Source organism: Dipodomys merriami, unplaced genomic scaffold (genome assembly GCF_024711535.1).
Source record: "Dipodomys merriami isolate MVZ:Mamm:240054 unplaced genomic scaffold, mDipMer1.0.p SCAF_60, whole genome shotgun sequence".
NCBI lineage: Eukaryota > Metazoa > Chordata > Mammalia > Rodentia > Heteromyidae > Dipodomys > Dipodomys merriami.
The window spans coordinates 7,542,017-7,556,051 of record NW_027206180.1 but is presented as its reverse complement, the minus strand read 5'-3'; the positions used below and the strand labels follow the sequence as shown (position 1 = coordinate 7,556,051).

Genomic DNA, 14,035 nt, shown 5'->3' with positions numbered 1-14,035 from the left:
TCTCTGTTGACCAAAATCGCACCTCTGGATAGATGCCTTCTCCTAGTCTGCACCTATAGGAAGAACCTGCTCCTGGGAGCAAGTAGGGATCACCTGCTTCTCCCCAAGTCTTCATTGTCACTTCAGTGCCTCTCGTCTGTGCTGTGGGGTTTTCCTGCCTTTCTCCTAGGTGTTGGTTCCAAGCCTTCCTCCTCTGCTGCTTCACCGGAGGCAGGAATGTCCACAGTCCATCCCAAGTGTGGTCATGGGAATTCCTGAGTCCCGTTCCTTTCTCTTGAGTACCCTGGGTTACCCTTGAAAGATCCATCCCCACCATCCCAGGGGGCCACGCGGAGGCAGGCCGGCACAGGAGAAAGGGTTTACACGGTTTATGAGAGGAGGAGCACCAGGCGCCCTTCACTGTCTGGGTAGCCGTGGGGGGTGGGGGTAGGAAGTGGGGGGGTGGAGCACACGTGGGTCTGGGCCGGGAGAGGGAGGGCCAGCTGCAGGGCGGGGCTCCGGGGCTGGAGGAGCTGAGGACCCGAGGCGGGCCGAATGCCTACCCCCCTCCTGGGAGTTCATCTGGGACTTTAGCTTGGCCAGTGCTGGGGCTTGAACGCGGCGCCTGGGCCCCGGCGCCGCTGCTGGCCTTTTCTGTGGGCTTCACGCATGCTAGGCAGGCGCTCCAGCCCCGGGGGAGTGAGGCCTCGTCTTCCCGCGCCTCCCCCTCACCCCCGGGCCCGGCCGGCCGGGCTCCGCAGCGCCTGCCCGCGACCCCTCCGGGACGTCGCCCGGACGAAGGCCGCTGGGCCCGTCGCTCCCCGGGCGCCATTCTCCCGTCCGTGCGCTCGGCCCCGTGTCAGGCGCCACATCTGTCCCTGCCTGAGGCGGTCGGACAAGAAACCATCCGGAGCGCTCCGCCAGAGGAAGGCGGGCTGGCGCCGGCGGCCGCAGTGCCGGGCCGGCCGGCTTCCGGCGGGGGAGCGGAGCCGGGGAGGGGCGTGGCCAGCTCGGGGCTCACGATTGGGCGGCCCGACCGGATGGGTGCGGCCTCCTTCCGGAAGGGGCGGGACTTCGCGGTGGCGGCCAGCCCGGGAAGCCCGAACCGCGGCGATGCTGCCTGCTGCGGGCGCGCGCCGGTGAGTCCCGCGCGGCCGGGGGCGGGGCGGGGGGGCGGGCGCGGGGCCGCCGGGACGGCGCGGTGCAGCGCGGTGCGTCTCCCCAGGCTGTTGGCCGAGCTTCAGAGCGCCCTGGACGCCTGCTCAGCGCGACAGCGGCAGTTGGAGCAGAGCCTGCGCGTGTCCCGGCGGCTGCTGCGGGCCTGGTACGCGCACCCCAAAACCTCCCACCGCCCCCCACACCCCGCCAGCCCGAGCCCCAGGCGCCGGGCACCAGACCCGGCCGCCCGCCTCCGCTGCCACCCGCCCTGCCCGGCGGGCCCGGGAGCGAGGCCGCTGCGGGGCGGAGGCCCGGCCACGGCTGCGCTGTCTTGACAGGGACCCAGCCGGGACCTCAGCCCCGGATCCACCCCCAGTACCCGAGAGTGCAGAAGCTGGCCCGTGTCCAGGTAAACCTGCGGCAGCCGTTCCTCCGGGCGCCGCCTCCGGACGGTGTGGCAGGCAGTGATGAGGGCCTCGTCCTGGGGCGCAGGGAAGAAACCCCCTCCCGTGATGGTTGCCTTTCACAGCACCCACACCAAGCCCCCAAGAGCTCAAGGAGTTAGAGCTTCTGACACAGGCCCTGGAGAAGGCTGCCCGGGTGCGCAAAGGCATCCCTAAGGCAGGAGGAAGAGACAGACACCCCAGTGAGAAATCCGGATCCAAGGCTGCTGCCTCAGGCCCGGCCGGCAACCGTGTACCGGTGACAAAACCCACCAAGGGCCTCCGCCAGACCACCACGCAGGCCAAGGAGCCCACTGGGCCCAAGCTTCTGTCGGTGGGCGATAGGAAATATGCGGGGATAGGACCCCAAGCTACCACATGTGGACCAAGACTCCAGGACCAACCATTGGCCCCATGTGCCGCTCCTGTGGCTCCGGAAGCCTTCACCCTGGAGCAGAAGGGGTAGGTTTCCCTGCTGTCTCCATCTCTCTGTGCAGACCTTGGCCAGCATCAGGATCTAGGATCTGGGGTGACATGAGGGCAGGGCATTGAGCTGGAAATGGGGTCCCTGGAGGGTCATGAGGCCGGTGTTCTGTGGCAGGCAGAGGGGAGCAGCTGGCTGGATGGTGCTAGGTGTGACCTCGTTGGCCGCGTCCTTCTCCCAGCTCTCGTCCTTTCCGTGGGCCCTGAGGTGAGGGGTGAGGGGTGGGGGGGTGGGGATTGAACACGGGCTTCTTTGACAGGACCCAGCTGCGGCTGCCTGGGGCCTTCAGGAAGGCGGCTGCTCAGAACTCTCGGTAAGGCTGGGTACCGGCAGAGACTGGGACACCATCACCAGCTTGGGGACACAGACGAGGCCTTCCAGCAGGTCCTTGTATTTTCTGGCAAGGAGTGGGGGGAGGTCACTGTCTAAATTCAGGGTCTGCCTAGTTAGCAGGCACAAGTGCAGCAGGCCCTGATGCCTCCAGCTCACGCACTTGTAAGATAAGGTATGAGACCTGAGCGTGATCCTTGGCACCTCCAAACCCTGGTGTGTCTAGAGGTGACGGGAATAGACCAGCTTCACAGAGGTGTTGTAGAGTGCCCTGCTGTCACTGGGCAGAGTCAGGCACCCAGCCTGCCACAGGCCCTATTCTAGTTGGCTAGAATAACTGTGTCCCTCTCTGGTTCCTGGGATTCCCTTGTACACACCCCAGCCTGTGGGCCCAGCTCAACTCCACACAGACCGGCGACTCCACGGATGCCACCCGCGCAGCCAAAATCCACTTCCTCCGGAACATGCAGGTGGCCAAGTCCTTGCTGGGCCTGTGGGCATTGGGTGGCTTCCTGCTCTTGGTCTGACAGTCTTACGGAAGGGCTAGGTTGGGGCGGCCACGGCTTCTTCCCAGCCCCTCCTCAGTGGGAGGCTGCAGTCTGGCCACAGAGCGCTCTCTCTGATGTGTGCGCAGTCAGGCTCGCTCAGCCCCAGACCCAGTGCTGTGGAGGTGGAGGCCGAGGCCCAGCGCCTGCAGGAGGCCTGCGCAATGCTGAGGCTGCGCATGCAGGAGGAGCTTGCAGTAGGTCAGCGGGGCCAAGTGGGGCTGGAGGAGAGCGGAGGGTGAGGTGGACAGGGGAGGGGTCGAGGATGGCCACTGACCCAGCCTGTTCTCCCTGATCTGCACAGCCCCCGCTGACTGGATGCAGGAGTACCGCTGCCTCCTCACCCTGGAAGGGCTGCAGGCCATGGCCGGGCAGTGTCTCCACAGGCTGAAGGATCTGTGCGCAGGTGAGGTCCGGCCCTCACCCTGCACGGCTCCTCCCGCCACTACTTCCCCTCCTACCACTCCTCCCAAGTGCACTCACTTCACTAAGTAGCATGAAAATCAGAGACTCCAGGGGCTGGGAAGGTGGCTCAGTGGTAGAGTGCTTGCCTTGCATGCATGAGGCCCTAGGTTCGATTCCTCAGCACCACCTAAAGCAGAAAAAGCCAGAAGTGGCGCTGTGGCTCAAGTGTTAGAGCGCTAGCCTTGAGCTGAAGAACTGAGGGACAGCGCCCAAGCCCTGAGTTCAGGCCCCATGACTGCCCCCCCCCCAAAAAAAAAATCAGAGACACTAGGAGATGTGTCATGGACAGCAAAGCTTTTTATTACCCCTTTTTTTTTTTTTTTTTTTTGCCGGTCATGGGGTCTGAACTCTGGGCCTGGGCGCTGTCCCTCAGCTCTTCAGCTCAAGGCTAGCGCTCTACCACTTGAACCACAGCACCACTTCTGGCTTTTTCTGTTTATGTGGTGCTGAGGAATCGAACCCAGGGCCTCATGCTTGCAAGGCAAGCACTCTACCACTGAGCCACCTTCCCAGCCCTTTATTACCCTTCAATTGCTTGAAATTTTAAAAGTTTGGGTCAGTCTGTCTCATAAGCACCCGAAAGACACCCAGGAGGCAAAGGGAAGTCCTATAAGAGTCAAACTGCCAAACCAAGGATGCACACCCCCACGCTGCCTACCTGACCGCTCCAACAGCCCAGCCTTTCGCCCCTCAGCAAGGCAAATAGGCCCCGCACTGACCCAGAAAGAAGCTGTGGCTGCCTCCCATGACACCATGTCCTCCCGTCCTCACAGCGGCCACGGAGCAGACCCCAGGACCACAGCTGGGGAAGCCTCCACAGACTCCGCTGCCCTGGAGAGGGGAAGCGGACCCTTCCCAGAGCCCTCCGCTCCTTCTCTACACCAGCACTGAGGAGCTGCAGACGCTGGCAGCCCTGAAGCTGCAGGTGGCCATGCTGGAGCAGCAGATCCACCTGGAAAAGGTGCCTTCCCAGAAGGGGGAGCAAGGGTGCATCTGGCCGGCTGTGGGCTCAGGCCCTCTGAGGACCAGCACCGGCCCCCAGAGGGGGGGACTCGGTTGGGGCATGACTATGCTGCTGGTGGGAATGGGAAAGACATGCCGGGTGCTGGTGGCTCACGCCTGTCATCCTAGCTATCAGGAGGCTGAGATCTGAGGGTGGCAGTTCAAAGCCAGCAAGGGGAGGAAAGTCCGTGAGACTCTTATCTCCAATGAACCACCAGAAAACTGGAAGTGGTGCTGTGGCTCAGGTGGTAGAGGGTTGGCCTTGAGCTGAAGCACTCAGGGACAGCGCCCAGGCCCTTAGTTCAAGCCCCACTGACAAAAAGGAAAAAAAGAGAAGACATGAACCTTTGGGCCTCTGTGTGAGCCGGGAAGGGCCCCAGGGACTTGAACACATGGGTTATGGGGAACCTTGGAGGGGAGGGCTGGAGCACGGAGGCTGTGGGAGCCCCCGACTGGCCCTCTGGAGTGGGGCCCCCTGTGACCCTGACGCTGCACTGCCTTCCAGGTCCTGATGGCTGAGCTCCTTCCCCTCATAGAAGCCCAGGAGCCCAGGGGGCCCGCCTGGCTGGCCCTGTGCCGGGCCGCGCACAGCCTGCTCTGTGAGGGCGGAGCGCGCTTCCTCACTGTCCTCCGAGACGACCCTGCTGACTGAGCCCTGCACCAGCTCCACCCGGCCAGAAGGCCGGAGCGCACAGGGACTGCGGAGAAAGCCCCTGGTTGGTGAATCAGGCGGCATCCTGGGAAGCCTGGGTGGACGGGCACCAGATCTGCGGTTGGGGCCTGGCTTGGCCTCCCGGGGATCCTGACAAACAGCCCGAGCCCCACAAGCTTAGGGAAGCCTTTTTTGGTTCCTTCTGTTTTCTTTCACTGTGCTCTTAAAAAAAAGCCACCTGTATGCTATTAAAACTTTTAGAAAGTATCTAAGTCACCCTAAGGTAGGACCTGGAATGGATCTTTTTGTAGTTTATTCTTTTTTTTTTTTGGTTGGTTGTGGGGCTTGAACTCTGGGCTTGGGCGCTGTCCCTCAACTCTTCAGCTCAAGGCGAATGCTCTACCACTTGAGCCACAGCACCACTTCCGGTTTTCTAGTGGTTTATGGGAGATAGGCATCTCAGTCTTTTCTGCCTGGGCTGGCTTTGAACCTCAATCCTCAGATCTCAGCCTCCTGAGCAGTTAGGATGACAGGCGTGAGCCACCAGCACCCGGCTCTTTGTGTTTTCCATTCAACAGTGCATCAAGGAAGGGGGTGCACACCCCCGTCATCTCACTACTTGAGAGGCGGAGGGGCGAGGCTGATGCTTCAGGCCAGCCCGGGCAAACCCTTAGTGGGATTTCATTTCAGTAACAAAATAAAACTTGGCTGGACAGAAGGCCCTGGACAGCAAGAGCATCTGTAACCAGGGCACGGTTTGGGTCATAGAGTGTCTGTCTAGCAAATGTGAGGCTCGGAGCTCAAACCCCAGGACTACCTTAAAAAAAATACATTGAATGAATTTATCAAACAGGCCTAGTGGTGTACCTCTGGTCCCAGCCCCGGAGATCTACCTTAAATAAGCAAAATCTGGGACATAGCTCAAGGGGTAGCGAACTTGCCTGGCATGTGCAAGGCCCAGGGTTCAGTCTCCAGCAGCACACACAACACATGTCTCAGGATAAGGAAATAGGCAAAGCCACTTAAGTTGGTGTTTGACCCCGGACACCTGTGGCTTCTCTGCTCGTGGCCAGAGCTGCCCTGGGCTTGTCAGGGCAAAAGACCAAGTTTCCTCACTGGAGAACTCGCCCTGTCCACAGGCACCGCTGGCTCCATCTCTACTCTCCTGGGGCAGATACGGGATTCCCACCCCCATAACTTCTTGCAGAACTTCACCAGGGAGGAAGCCCACACCACGGTCATTTCTCATTCCTGGAAGGAGCGAGGGTCAGCCGTGGCCTCTGGAGCTGGGTTTGCATGGTGACTGCTTCCTGCTGTGCGACTTTCAGCCTTGGTTCCCCAGACTTGTCCCCACTGCCATGCTGGGGGAGTGGCTTCTACCCCATGGGGTCTGTACAAATGCCGCAGGCAGCTATGGTGGCAGGGCCGAGAGGGGGCGCCTAGCTCTGTGCTAGGATACCTCATCTCTTATTAGTTTTTGTTTTTGCCAGTCCTGGGCCTTGAACTCTGGGCCTGGGCACTGTCCCTCAGCTATTCGGCTCAAGGCTAGCGCTCTACCAGTTGAGCCATAGCACCACTTCTGGCTTTTGCTGCTTATGTGGTGCTGAGGAATTGAACCCAGGGCCTCATGCATGCAAGGCAAGCGCTCTACCACTGAGCCGCCTTCCCAGCCCTCATCTCTTGTTTTTGAGATGGTTCTCTGCTGTGTAGCCATGCTGGCCTCAGGCGTTCTGAGTGCTGGGATTACCGGATTACCGTTGTGCCCTCCCAAGCCCGGCACAGCAAATATGCTTTTGGTGAAACTGAAATGGAGTGGCTACTGCATCCCAAGCATTGCTGGGCACTGGTCCCAGTGTAGGTGGCTGCGAGCTTCCCCACTGGGCGCTGAGGAGAGCCCTGCATGGAAAACACCTCTGTCCTGTGGCGCCCAGGGGGCTGCAGGACAAGCCATGAGTGCTGCTTGTGGAGAGCTGGGGAAGGGGCTGGTGTGGAGACTGGGCTGGGAGGCGTGGACTGGCCCGGGGTGGTCAGGGCCCGGGGTTCTGGCGTGGATGGCCAGCCGTGGCCAGGAGGTGCCCTGGGGAGGCCTGGGACGCGTGTCGGCGAGGAGGCCGCGCGGGGGAGGGCGCCCTGAGCTCCAGCGCCCACCCGAGGCCGGAGGCGGCGGGGCTCCCTGACGTGCCCCGCGGCGTCACCGCGTCTTGGGCCAATCGGTTCGGACGAGGCGGCCCTGCCCCGGGGCTGGGGCCGCGGTGGGTGCACACGCACGCGCGCACCCCCGGCATGCGCCCGCCCGAGCCCCGGCCCGCCGGGCCCGCCGAGCCCCCCGCGCCCCGGGAGCCCCCCGCCGCCCTGCGCGCGCTGCTCGTGGCCACGGGCGGCGCGGGGCGCTCGTGGCCCCGCTGCGTGCTGCCCTTCGGCGCCCTGGCCACGCTGGCCGGCGCGGCGGCCACGGCCATCACCTTCTCGCTGCGCGGGCCCCGCCTGGACCTGGCCCAGGGCGCGGCGCTGGCCGCGCTGGCCGCGGGCCTCGGGCTCCTGGCCGCCGCCTTCCTGTGCTGGCGCGCGCGGCGGCGGCGGCGGCGGCGGGCCGGGGACGCGCGGGGGGCGGCGGGCGCCGGGGACGCGCGGGGGGCGGCGGGCGCGGCGGACGCGCCGCCCTCCGCCGCCCCCTCCCTGAACCGTTAGCGGCTGCGGCCGTCCCTCCCCCTAAGGTTGCCTGGCGCGCGCGGAGCAGGCCTGAGGGAGCGAGCGGGGCCCCGGCCTGGCCGCGGGTGCGGGTGCGGGCCGCGGGCCGGGCCTGGCCGCTCTCTAGGAGGGCGAAGCAGCAGCGGCAGCTTGCGGTGCCCTCCCCGGACGCCGGCTTTCCAGGCTGGCTGGGGCCCCCGGCGGGCACACGCTCAATAAACGTTGGTGGAGCGCACGGCGGCGGCTGCAGGCGTCTGTAGGCCCGGGCCCCGCGCGGGCCTGGGTGGCTTCATCCGCGGGCATCTTCCTGCCGCCGGGGCCTCCGCGCCCCTCCCGCCGTGGTTGCCTGTGCCGCGCTGCGGTGTGTGCCGCAGAGGCTGCGGGTTGGGGGGCGGGGAGAGGCCTAATGTCTCTGTCAATGAAGGTGCCAAAGGGGGCAGGGACCAGAGAGGTGAGAGGCCCGGCAGAGGCGGCGGCAGGTGGCCGAGCCGCCGGGGAGGGATGAGCCTCGCCTGGAGGCTGTGGGAACGCGCTCCGGCCCATTGCACCATGTGCGAGGGGCCCAGGGGAGAACAGGGCCGAGGGTCATTCCAGAGAAGACATCTGCAGCCCACAGCCGCGGCCGCAGCCCGTGACGCAAGGGTCCTGCAGGCCCCAGGTGCGCGGGGCGCGCTCTCCCTCCCTCTCCCTCTCTCACACACACGACCCCATTAGGGCTGAGCCCCAGGCACCAACTTCCACTCACACCATATGCTCTGCCTACAGGAAGCCCCATGGAGACAAAGCCCGCTCTACTGTGAGGACGCCCTCTCTCCCACACCACGGTGACCGGCCCGAGTCCTGGAGCCCGGGGCTGGGCTTCCTTCCCGGGGGCTTGTCTTAGGCAGGGGCCTTTCTCTCCACTGTCTCAGAATGGTTGGTCTCCTTCCCCAAGCTCTCATCAGGACTCCTCTCAACGCCGTGCGTCTGAGGGTGAGAGGACCTGGAAGCCGGAGCTTAGGGCGCGTCAGCAGTGAACTTGACCCATCCCGAGGCAGAGTGCAGGCCCATCACCGCTCCTAAAGGACCCTTTCACCTTCCCTTTGTTGGAAATCTGCGGGGCAGGTCCCTGTGAGCGCTGGAGGTGAGGGGGGATCCAGCCCGTGCGCACACACGCGCGCACACCCACAGGCCTGGCGAAGTGCCGGCGCCGCCAGAGTTGGCTCCCCACGGGTGGCAGTGGCTTCCTCCCGCCGCCGAGCTCAGGTGGCCCTGGGTGGCTCGGGGCTTACACTCACCCCTGTGCACTCATTTTCTCCCCGCACGCCCCAAAGGTGAATGAACTCAGGCTTTTGCTGATGAGGAAACGCATCCAGGACACACGGCTAGAAATCGGCGGAGCAGGCCTGATGCCAGCCCGGGGACACCCCACAGTCCCCCCCCCCCCATCTAGGGAGCATCCAGAGGGGCCTGGGCTGTCAAATCCAGGCCCATCAGCCAGGGGAGGAGGTGGCCGGACCCGGCCAGCACGTGGCACCGCCCCGGGAGCGGCCGGGCCCTGGCTCCGGGCCCAGGACCCTGCTGGGTGGTCCCCCCGCGGGCCGCCGGGCGCCCCCCCCCGCAGCCCCCTCCCGCCGGCGCATTCCAGGCTCCGGGCCCCTCCCCCGGCCCCCTCCCCCGCCCGCCCGCCGGGGTCTGGATCTGCTTCTGATTCCGGCTGTGCAGCCGCCCCCTCCTCCCCGGCCCGCGCCGCCCCGCCCCCGGCTGGGCCCCGGCTCGCGCCGGCTGCGCCCCCCGCCCCCTCGCGGCACAGCTCGCCCGCCCTCGCCGCGGCCGGGCGGAGGTGTCGGCCCGGGCGCCCCAGGCCCCGCCCGCCCACTGCCCTTCCCGGGAGGCCCGGAGACCTGCTCCGCCCGGTGGGTGAGTGCGGGCGGCGGGCGGCGGGCGGGGCCTCCGCGGGCCGAGGCACCGGAGCGGGGCGCCGCCTGTCACCGCTCGGGGCCCCGCCGCCGCGCCCGGCCCCGGCCGCTCCCGCCGCTGGGCCTCGACTGAGGCCGCCCGGGGAGGGGGGGCACCGCGGGCTGACGGGCGGGGCGCGGAGGCTCCGGCCATGCCCGGCGGGCCCTGGGGGCTGCTGCTGGCGGCGGGCACGCTGGCGGCCGCGCTGGGCCCCGGGCCCCCGGCCGGCGCCGACCCCTGCCGGGACGAGCGCGGCGCGCCCCGCGGCTGCGTGCCGGGCCTGGTGAACGCGGCGCTGGGCCGGGCGGTGCTGGCGTCCAGCACGTGCGGGAGGCCGGCCACCCGGGCCTGCGACGCCGCCGACCCGCGGCGGGCGCACCCGGCGGCCCTGCTGACGGCGGCGGCGGGCGCCGGGGCCCCCGCGTGCTGGCGGTCCGCCCCGCTGCGCCGCGCGCCCCTCAACGTGAGCCTGACGGTGCCGCTGGGCGCGGCCTTCGAGCTGGTCTTCGTGAGCCTGCGCTTCTGCGCCGCGCCGCCCGCCTCGGTGGCCCTGCTCAAGTCGCAGGACCACGGCCGCAGCTGGGCCCCGCTGGGCTTCTTCTCCTCCCACTGCGGCCCGGACTACGGCCGCCCGCCCGCCCCCGCCGACGGCCCCGGCGGCCCGGGCCCCGAGGCCCTGTGCTTCCCGGCCCCCCGCGCCCAGCCCGACGGCGGCGGCCTCCTGGCCTTCAGCGTCCAGGACGGCGGCCCGCCGGGCCTGGATCTGGACCGCAGCCCCGTGCTCCAGGACTGGGTGACCGCCACCGACATCCGCATACTGCTCACGAGGCCCGCGACCCCCGGGGCCGCGGGGGCCGCCGAGGCCGCCGTCCCCTACTTCTACTCGGCCGCCGAGCTCCAGGTGGGCGGGCGCTGCAAGTGCAACGGGCACGCGGCGCGGTGCCTGCCCGACGGCGAGGGCCGCCTGCTCTGCGACTGCCAGCACGGCACCGAGGGCCCCGACTGCGGCCGCTGCAAGCCCTTCTACTGCGACCGGCCGTGGCAGCGCGCCACGGCCCGGGAGGCCCACGCCTGCCTGGGTGAGGCCCGGGCGCGGCGGGGGCCCCGCGGCCTCCCCGCCTCCCCCCCCCCCCCCGCCTGAGCCCCGCGGCCTCCCCGCCTCCCCCCCCCCCCGCCTGAGCCCCGCGGCCTCCCCGCCTCCTCCCCCCCCCCCGTCGGGGCCTGAGCCCCGCGGCCTCCCCGCCTCCCCCCCCCCCCCCCGCCTGAGCCCCGCGGCCTCCTCCCCCCCCCCAGCCCCGCGGCCTCCTCCCCCCCCCGTCGGGGCCTGAGCCCCGCGGCCTCCCCGCCTCCCCCCCCCCCCGTCGGGGCCTGAGCCCCGCGGCCTTCCCCACCCCCCCCTGAGCCCCGCGGCCTCCCCTGACCCGGCCGTCCTTCCCCGCAGCTTGCTCCTGCAATGGCCACGCTCGTCGCTGCCGCTTCAACATGGAGCTGTACAGACTGTCGGGCCGCCGCAGCGGGGGCGTCTGCCTCAACTGCCGGCACAACACGGCCGGCCGGCACTGCCACTACTGCCGGGAGGGCTTCTACCGGGACCCGGGCCGGGCGGCCAGCGACCGGCGCGCCTGCAGAGGTGAGCACGCGCCCGCCGCCCCGAGGGCCTCTCACCGGCCCACCCCTGCCCGCGGGGGGACCTCTGACCGCCCCCCTCTGCCCGCAGGGGGGTCCTCTGGCCACCCCCCCTCTGCCCACAGTGGGGACCTCTGACCGCTCCCCTCTGCCCACAGTGGGGACCTCTGACCGCTCCCCTCTGCCCACAGTGGGGACCTCTGACCGCCCCCCTCTGCCCGCGGGGGGGACCTCTGACCGCCCCCCTCTGCCCACAGTGGGGACCTCTGACCGATCCCCCCCCTCTGCCCACAGTGGGGACCTCTGACCGATCCCCCCCCTCTGCCCACAGTGGGGACCTCTGACCGCCCCCCTCTGCCCGCGGGGGGGACCTCTGACCGCCCCCCTCTGCCCACAGTGGGGACCTCTGACCGCCCCCCTCTGCCCACAGTGGGGACCTCTGACCGCCCCCCCTCTGCCCACAGTGGGGACCTCTGACCGCCCCCCTCTGCCCACAGTGGGGACCTCTGACCGATCCCCCCCCTCTGCCCACAGTGGGGACCTCTGACCGCCCCCCTCTGCCCGCGGGGGGGACCTCTGACCGCCCCCCCTCTGCCCACAGTGGGGACCTCCGACCGCCCCCCCTCTGCCCACAGTGGGGACCTCTGACCGATCCCCCCCCTCTGCCCACAGTGGGGACCTCTGACCGCCCCCCCTCTGCCCACAGTGGGGGCCTCTGACCGCCCCCCCTCTGCCCCGCAGCCTGTGACTGTCACCCCGTGGGTGCTGCTGGCAAAACCTGCAACCAGACCACAGGCCAGTGTCCTTGCAAGGACGGTGTCACTGGCCTCACCTGCAACCGCTGCGCCCCGGGCTTCCAGCAGAGCCGCTCCCCCGTGGCCCCCTGTGTCAGTGAGTGACCCCTGGCCTCGGTCCCCTCCGCAAAGCCACTTCGGCTCCTGCCTGCCCATCTGCCCCTGGAGCCCCGGAGATCCTGCTGTCCCCACCCCCCAGCCAAGACCGTTCTCCACCTCCGCAGAGACCCCTGTCCCTGGACCCACGGAGGACAGCAGCCCCGTGGACGCACAGGGTGAGCGGTGGTGGATCGGGGCCCGCTCCAGACGATGCGGCCTTGGGGGAGGGGACTGACGGCCCCTCTCCCCCCTTAGATTGTGAGTCGCACTGCAGACCGGCGAGTGGCAACTACCGGATCAGCCTGAAGAAGTTCTGCCGGAAAGACTACGGTAGGCTGCCCCGGGCACCGGGGCGACCCCGTCCTCTTCCACCCCAACTCCCCCGTGAACATCTTAGACCCCCACCCCGGGTCCAGTCGTCCTGCAGGCCCCGCCCTTCCAACCCCCAGTGTCGTCGAAGTGCGGTCCTCTGCTGGGGGACCTGTGCGTCCGCCCCACGCGGGGTGGGCGCCCGGTGTCTGGCCGGGAGCCCCGCCCACTTCCGGGCCTGACCACGCCCCTCCCTCCCCGCAGCGGTGCAGGTGGCCGTGGGCGCGCGCGGCGAGGCGCGCGGCGCGTGGACGCGCTTCCCCGTGGCGGTGCTCGCCGTGTTCCGGAGCGGCGAGGAGCGCGCCCGGCGCGGGAGCAGCGCGCTGTGGGTGCCGGCCCGCGACGCCGCCTGCGGCTGCCCGCGCCTGCAGCCCGGCCGCCGCTACCTGCTGCTGGGCGGCGGGCCGGGGGCCGCGGCCGGGGGCGCGGCGGGCCCGGGCCCGGGCCTCAGCGCCGCCCGCGGGAGCCTGGTGCTGCCCTGGAGGGACGCGTGGACGCGGCGCCTGCGGAGGCTGCAGCGGCGCGAGCGGCGGGGGCGCTGCGGGGCGGCCTGAGCCCCGGCGCGGGCGGGCGCGGCCCCACAGCCCCGTGCGCGCGCGCTCGTGCGTTCTTCTGCTCGCGTGCGGCGCGGCGCCACCCGGCCCCCGCCCGCCCGGGCCGCCGGATGCTCCCCGCGTGCCTCCCGCCCGGGCCGCCGCAGCCACACCCGGGCCCCGACATGCCGCCTGGAGGCTTCCGGAGCGGGGCGGCACCCCCGCAGTGCCCGAGCCCTCCGCCCCGCGCCCCGCCCGATCCGATCGCCCTGGGCGGCCGTGGACTTCCGTGTGATGCAGGACCCCGGCCGGACCCTTCTGAGGCCGCCCCGGGCAGGGCCCCCCGAGGGCGCTGCGGCTCCGCTCCCGCACGCGGAGGCCGGTCGGGTCCGACTCTGCGGGCCCGGCCCCCGCTGCGCCCAAGCCCGCCTCCCCCCCCCGCCTCCGCGGTCCCCGTGCCCAGCAGTGCGTCTGCTGCGTCCCGTGCAGCTCTACCGGGTCTCCGAGCCCCGACCTCGGGGCTCCCGGGGACGGGTCCCGCCCCCTGGGCCCCTGGCGCCCGGGACGCGCGGTTCGAGTCCACAAAGACCGGGCCGGGAGGAGCTCAGGTGGACAGCCGTCCCGGCGGCGGACACCCGCGGCGTGGCCCTCGGCCGAAGCTCCGCAGCCCGGAACCGCCGGCGAGGCCGCCGCGCCGGGTGCGGAGAACCGCAGCCAGCGCATGCTCCCGCCCGGGGCGCCGCCGGGCGCCAGCGCGCATGCCCAGACGCGACTCGGCCTAGACGCGGGGACTGGGGTGGGCGGCCGGCGGCGCGTGTCGGGGGGCGGGGCCGCGCGCGCGCGTGCGCAGGAGCGGGCTGCGCTACCGCGCGGCGCACTGAGGCGGGCGAGCGGCGCGGCGCGCGGAGGTGGGTGCGCGGCGGGGGCGTG

General features: G+C 69.4%; 2 protein-coding genes across 2 annotated transcripts; both read left to right on the top strand.

Annotated features, from left to right (window-relative positions):
- The first annotated feature begins 1,051 nt into the window (after positions 1 to 1,051).
- Positions 1,052 to 5,340, top strand: LOC138814631 (tubulin epsilon and delta complex protein 2-like). Its single transcript, XM_070003728.1, has 10 exons — positions 1,052 to 1,118; positions 1,205 to 1,303; positions 1,476 to 1,546; positions 1,667 to 2,042; positions 2,324 to 2,377; positions 2,777 to 2,864; positions 3,029 to 3,140; positions 3,244 to 3,345; positions 4,178 to 4,365; positions 4,912 to 5,340. The coding sequence occupies exons 1-10, from the start codon at positions 1,093 to 1,095 to the stop codon at positions 5,056 to 5,058; spliced, it is 1,263 nt and encodes a 420-aa protein (XP_069859829.1). The 5' UTR covers positions 1,052 to 1,092; the 3' UTR covers positions 5,059 to 5,340.
- Positions 5,341 to 9,835: 4,495 nt separating this feature from the next.
- On the top strand, positions 9,836 to 13,126 carry LOC138814628 (netrin-3). Its single transcript, XM_070003714.1, has 6 exons — positions 9,836 to 10,763; positions 11,126 to 11,314; positions 12,052 to 12,201; positions 12,329 to 12,379; positions 12,459 to 12,533; positions 12,777 to 13,126. Exons 1-6 carry the CDS (start codon positions 9,836 to 9,838, stop codon positions 13,124 to 13,126), a joined length of 1,743 nt encoding a protein of 580 aa, XP_069859815.1.
- Positions 13,127 to 14,035: the final 909 nt, after the last annotated feature.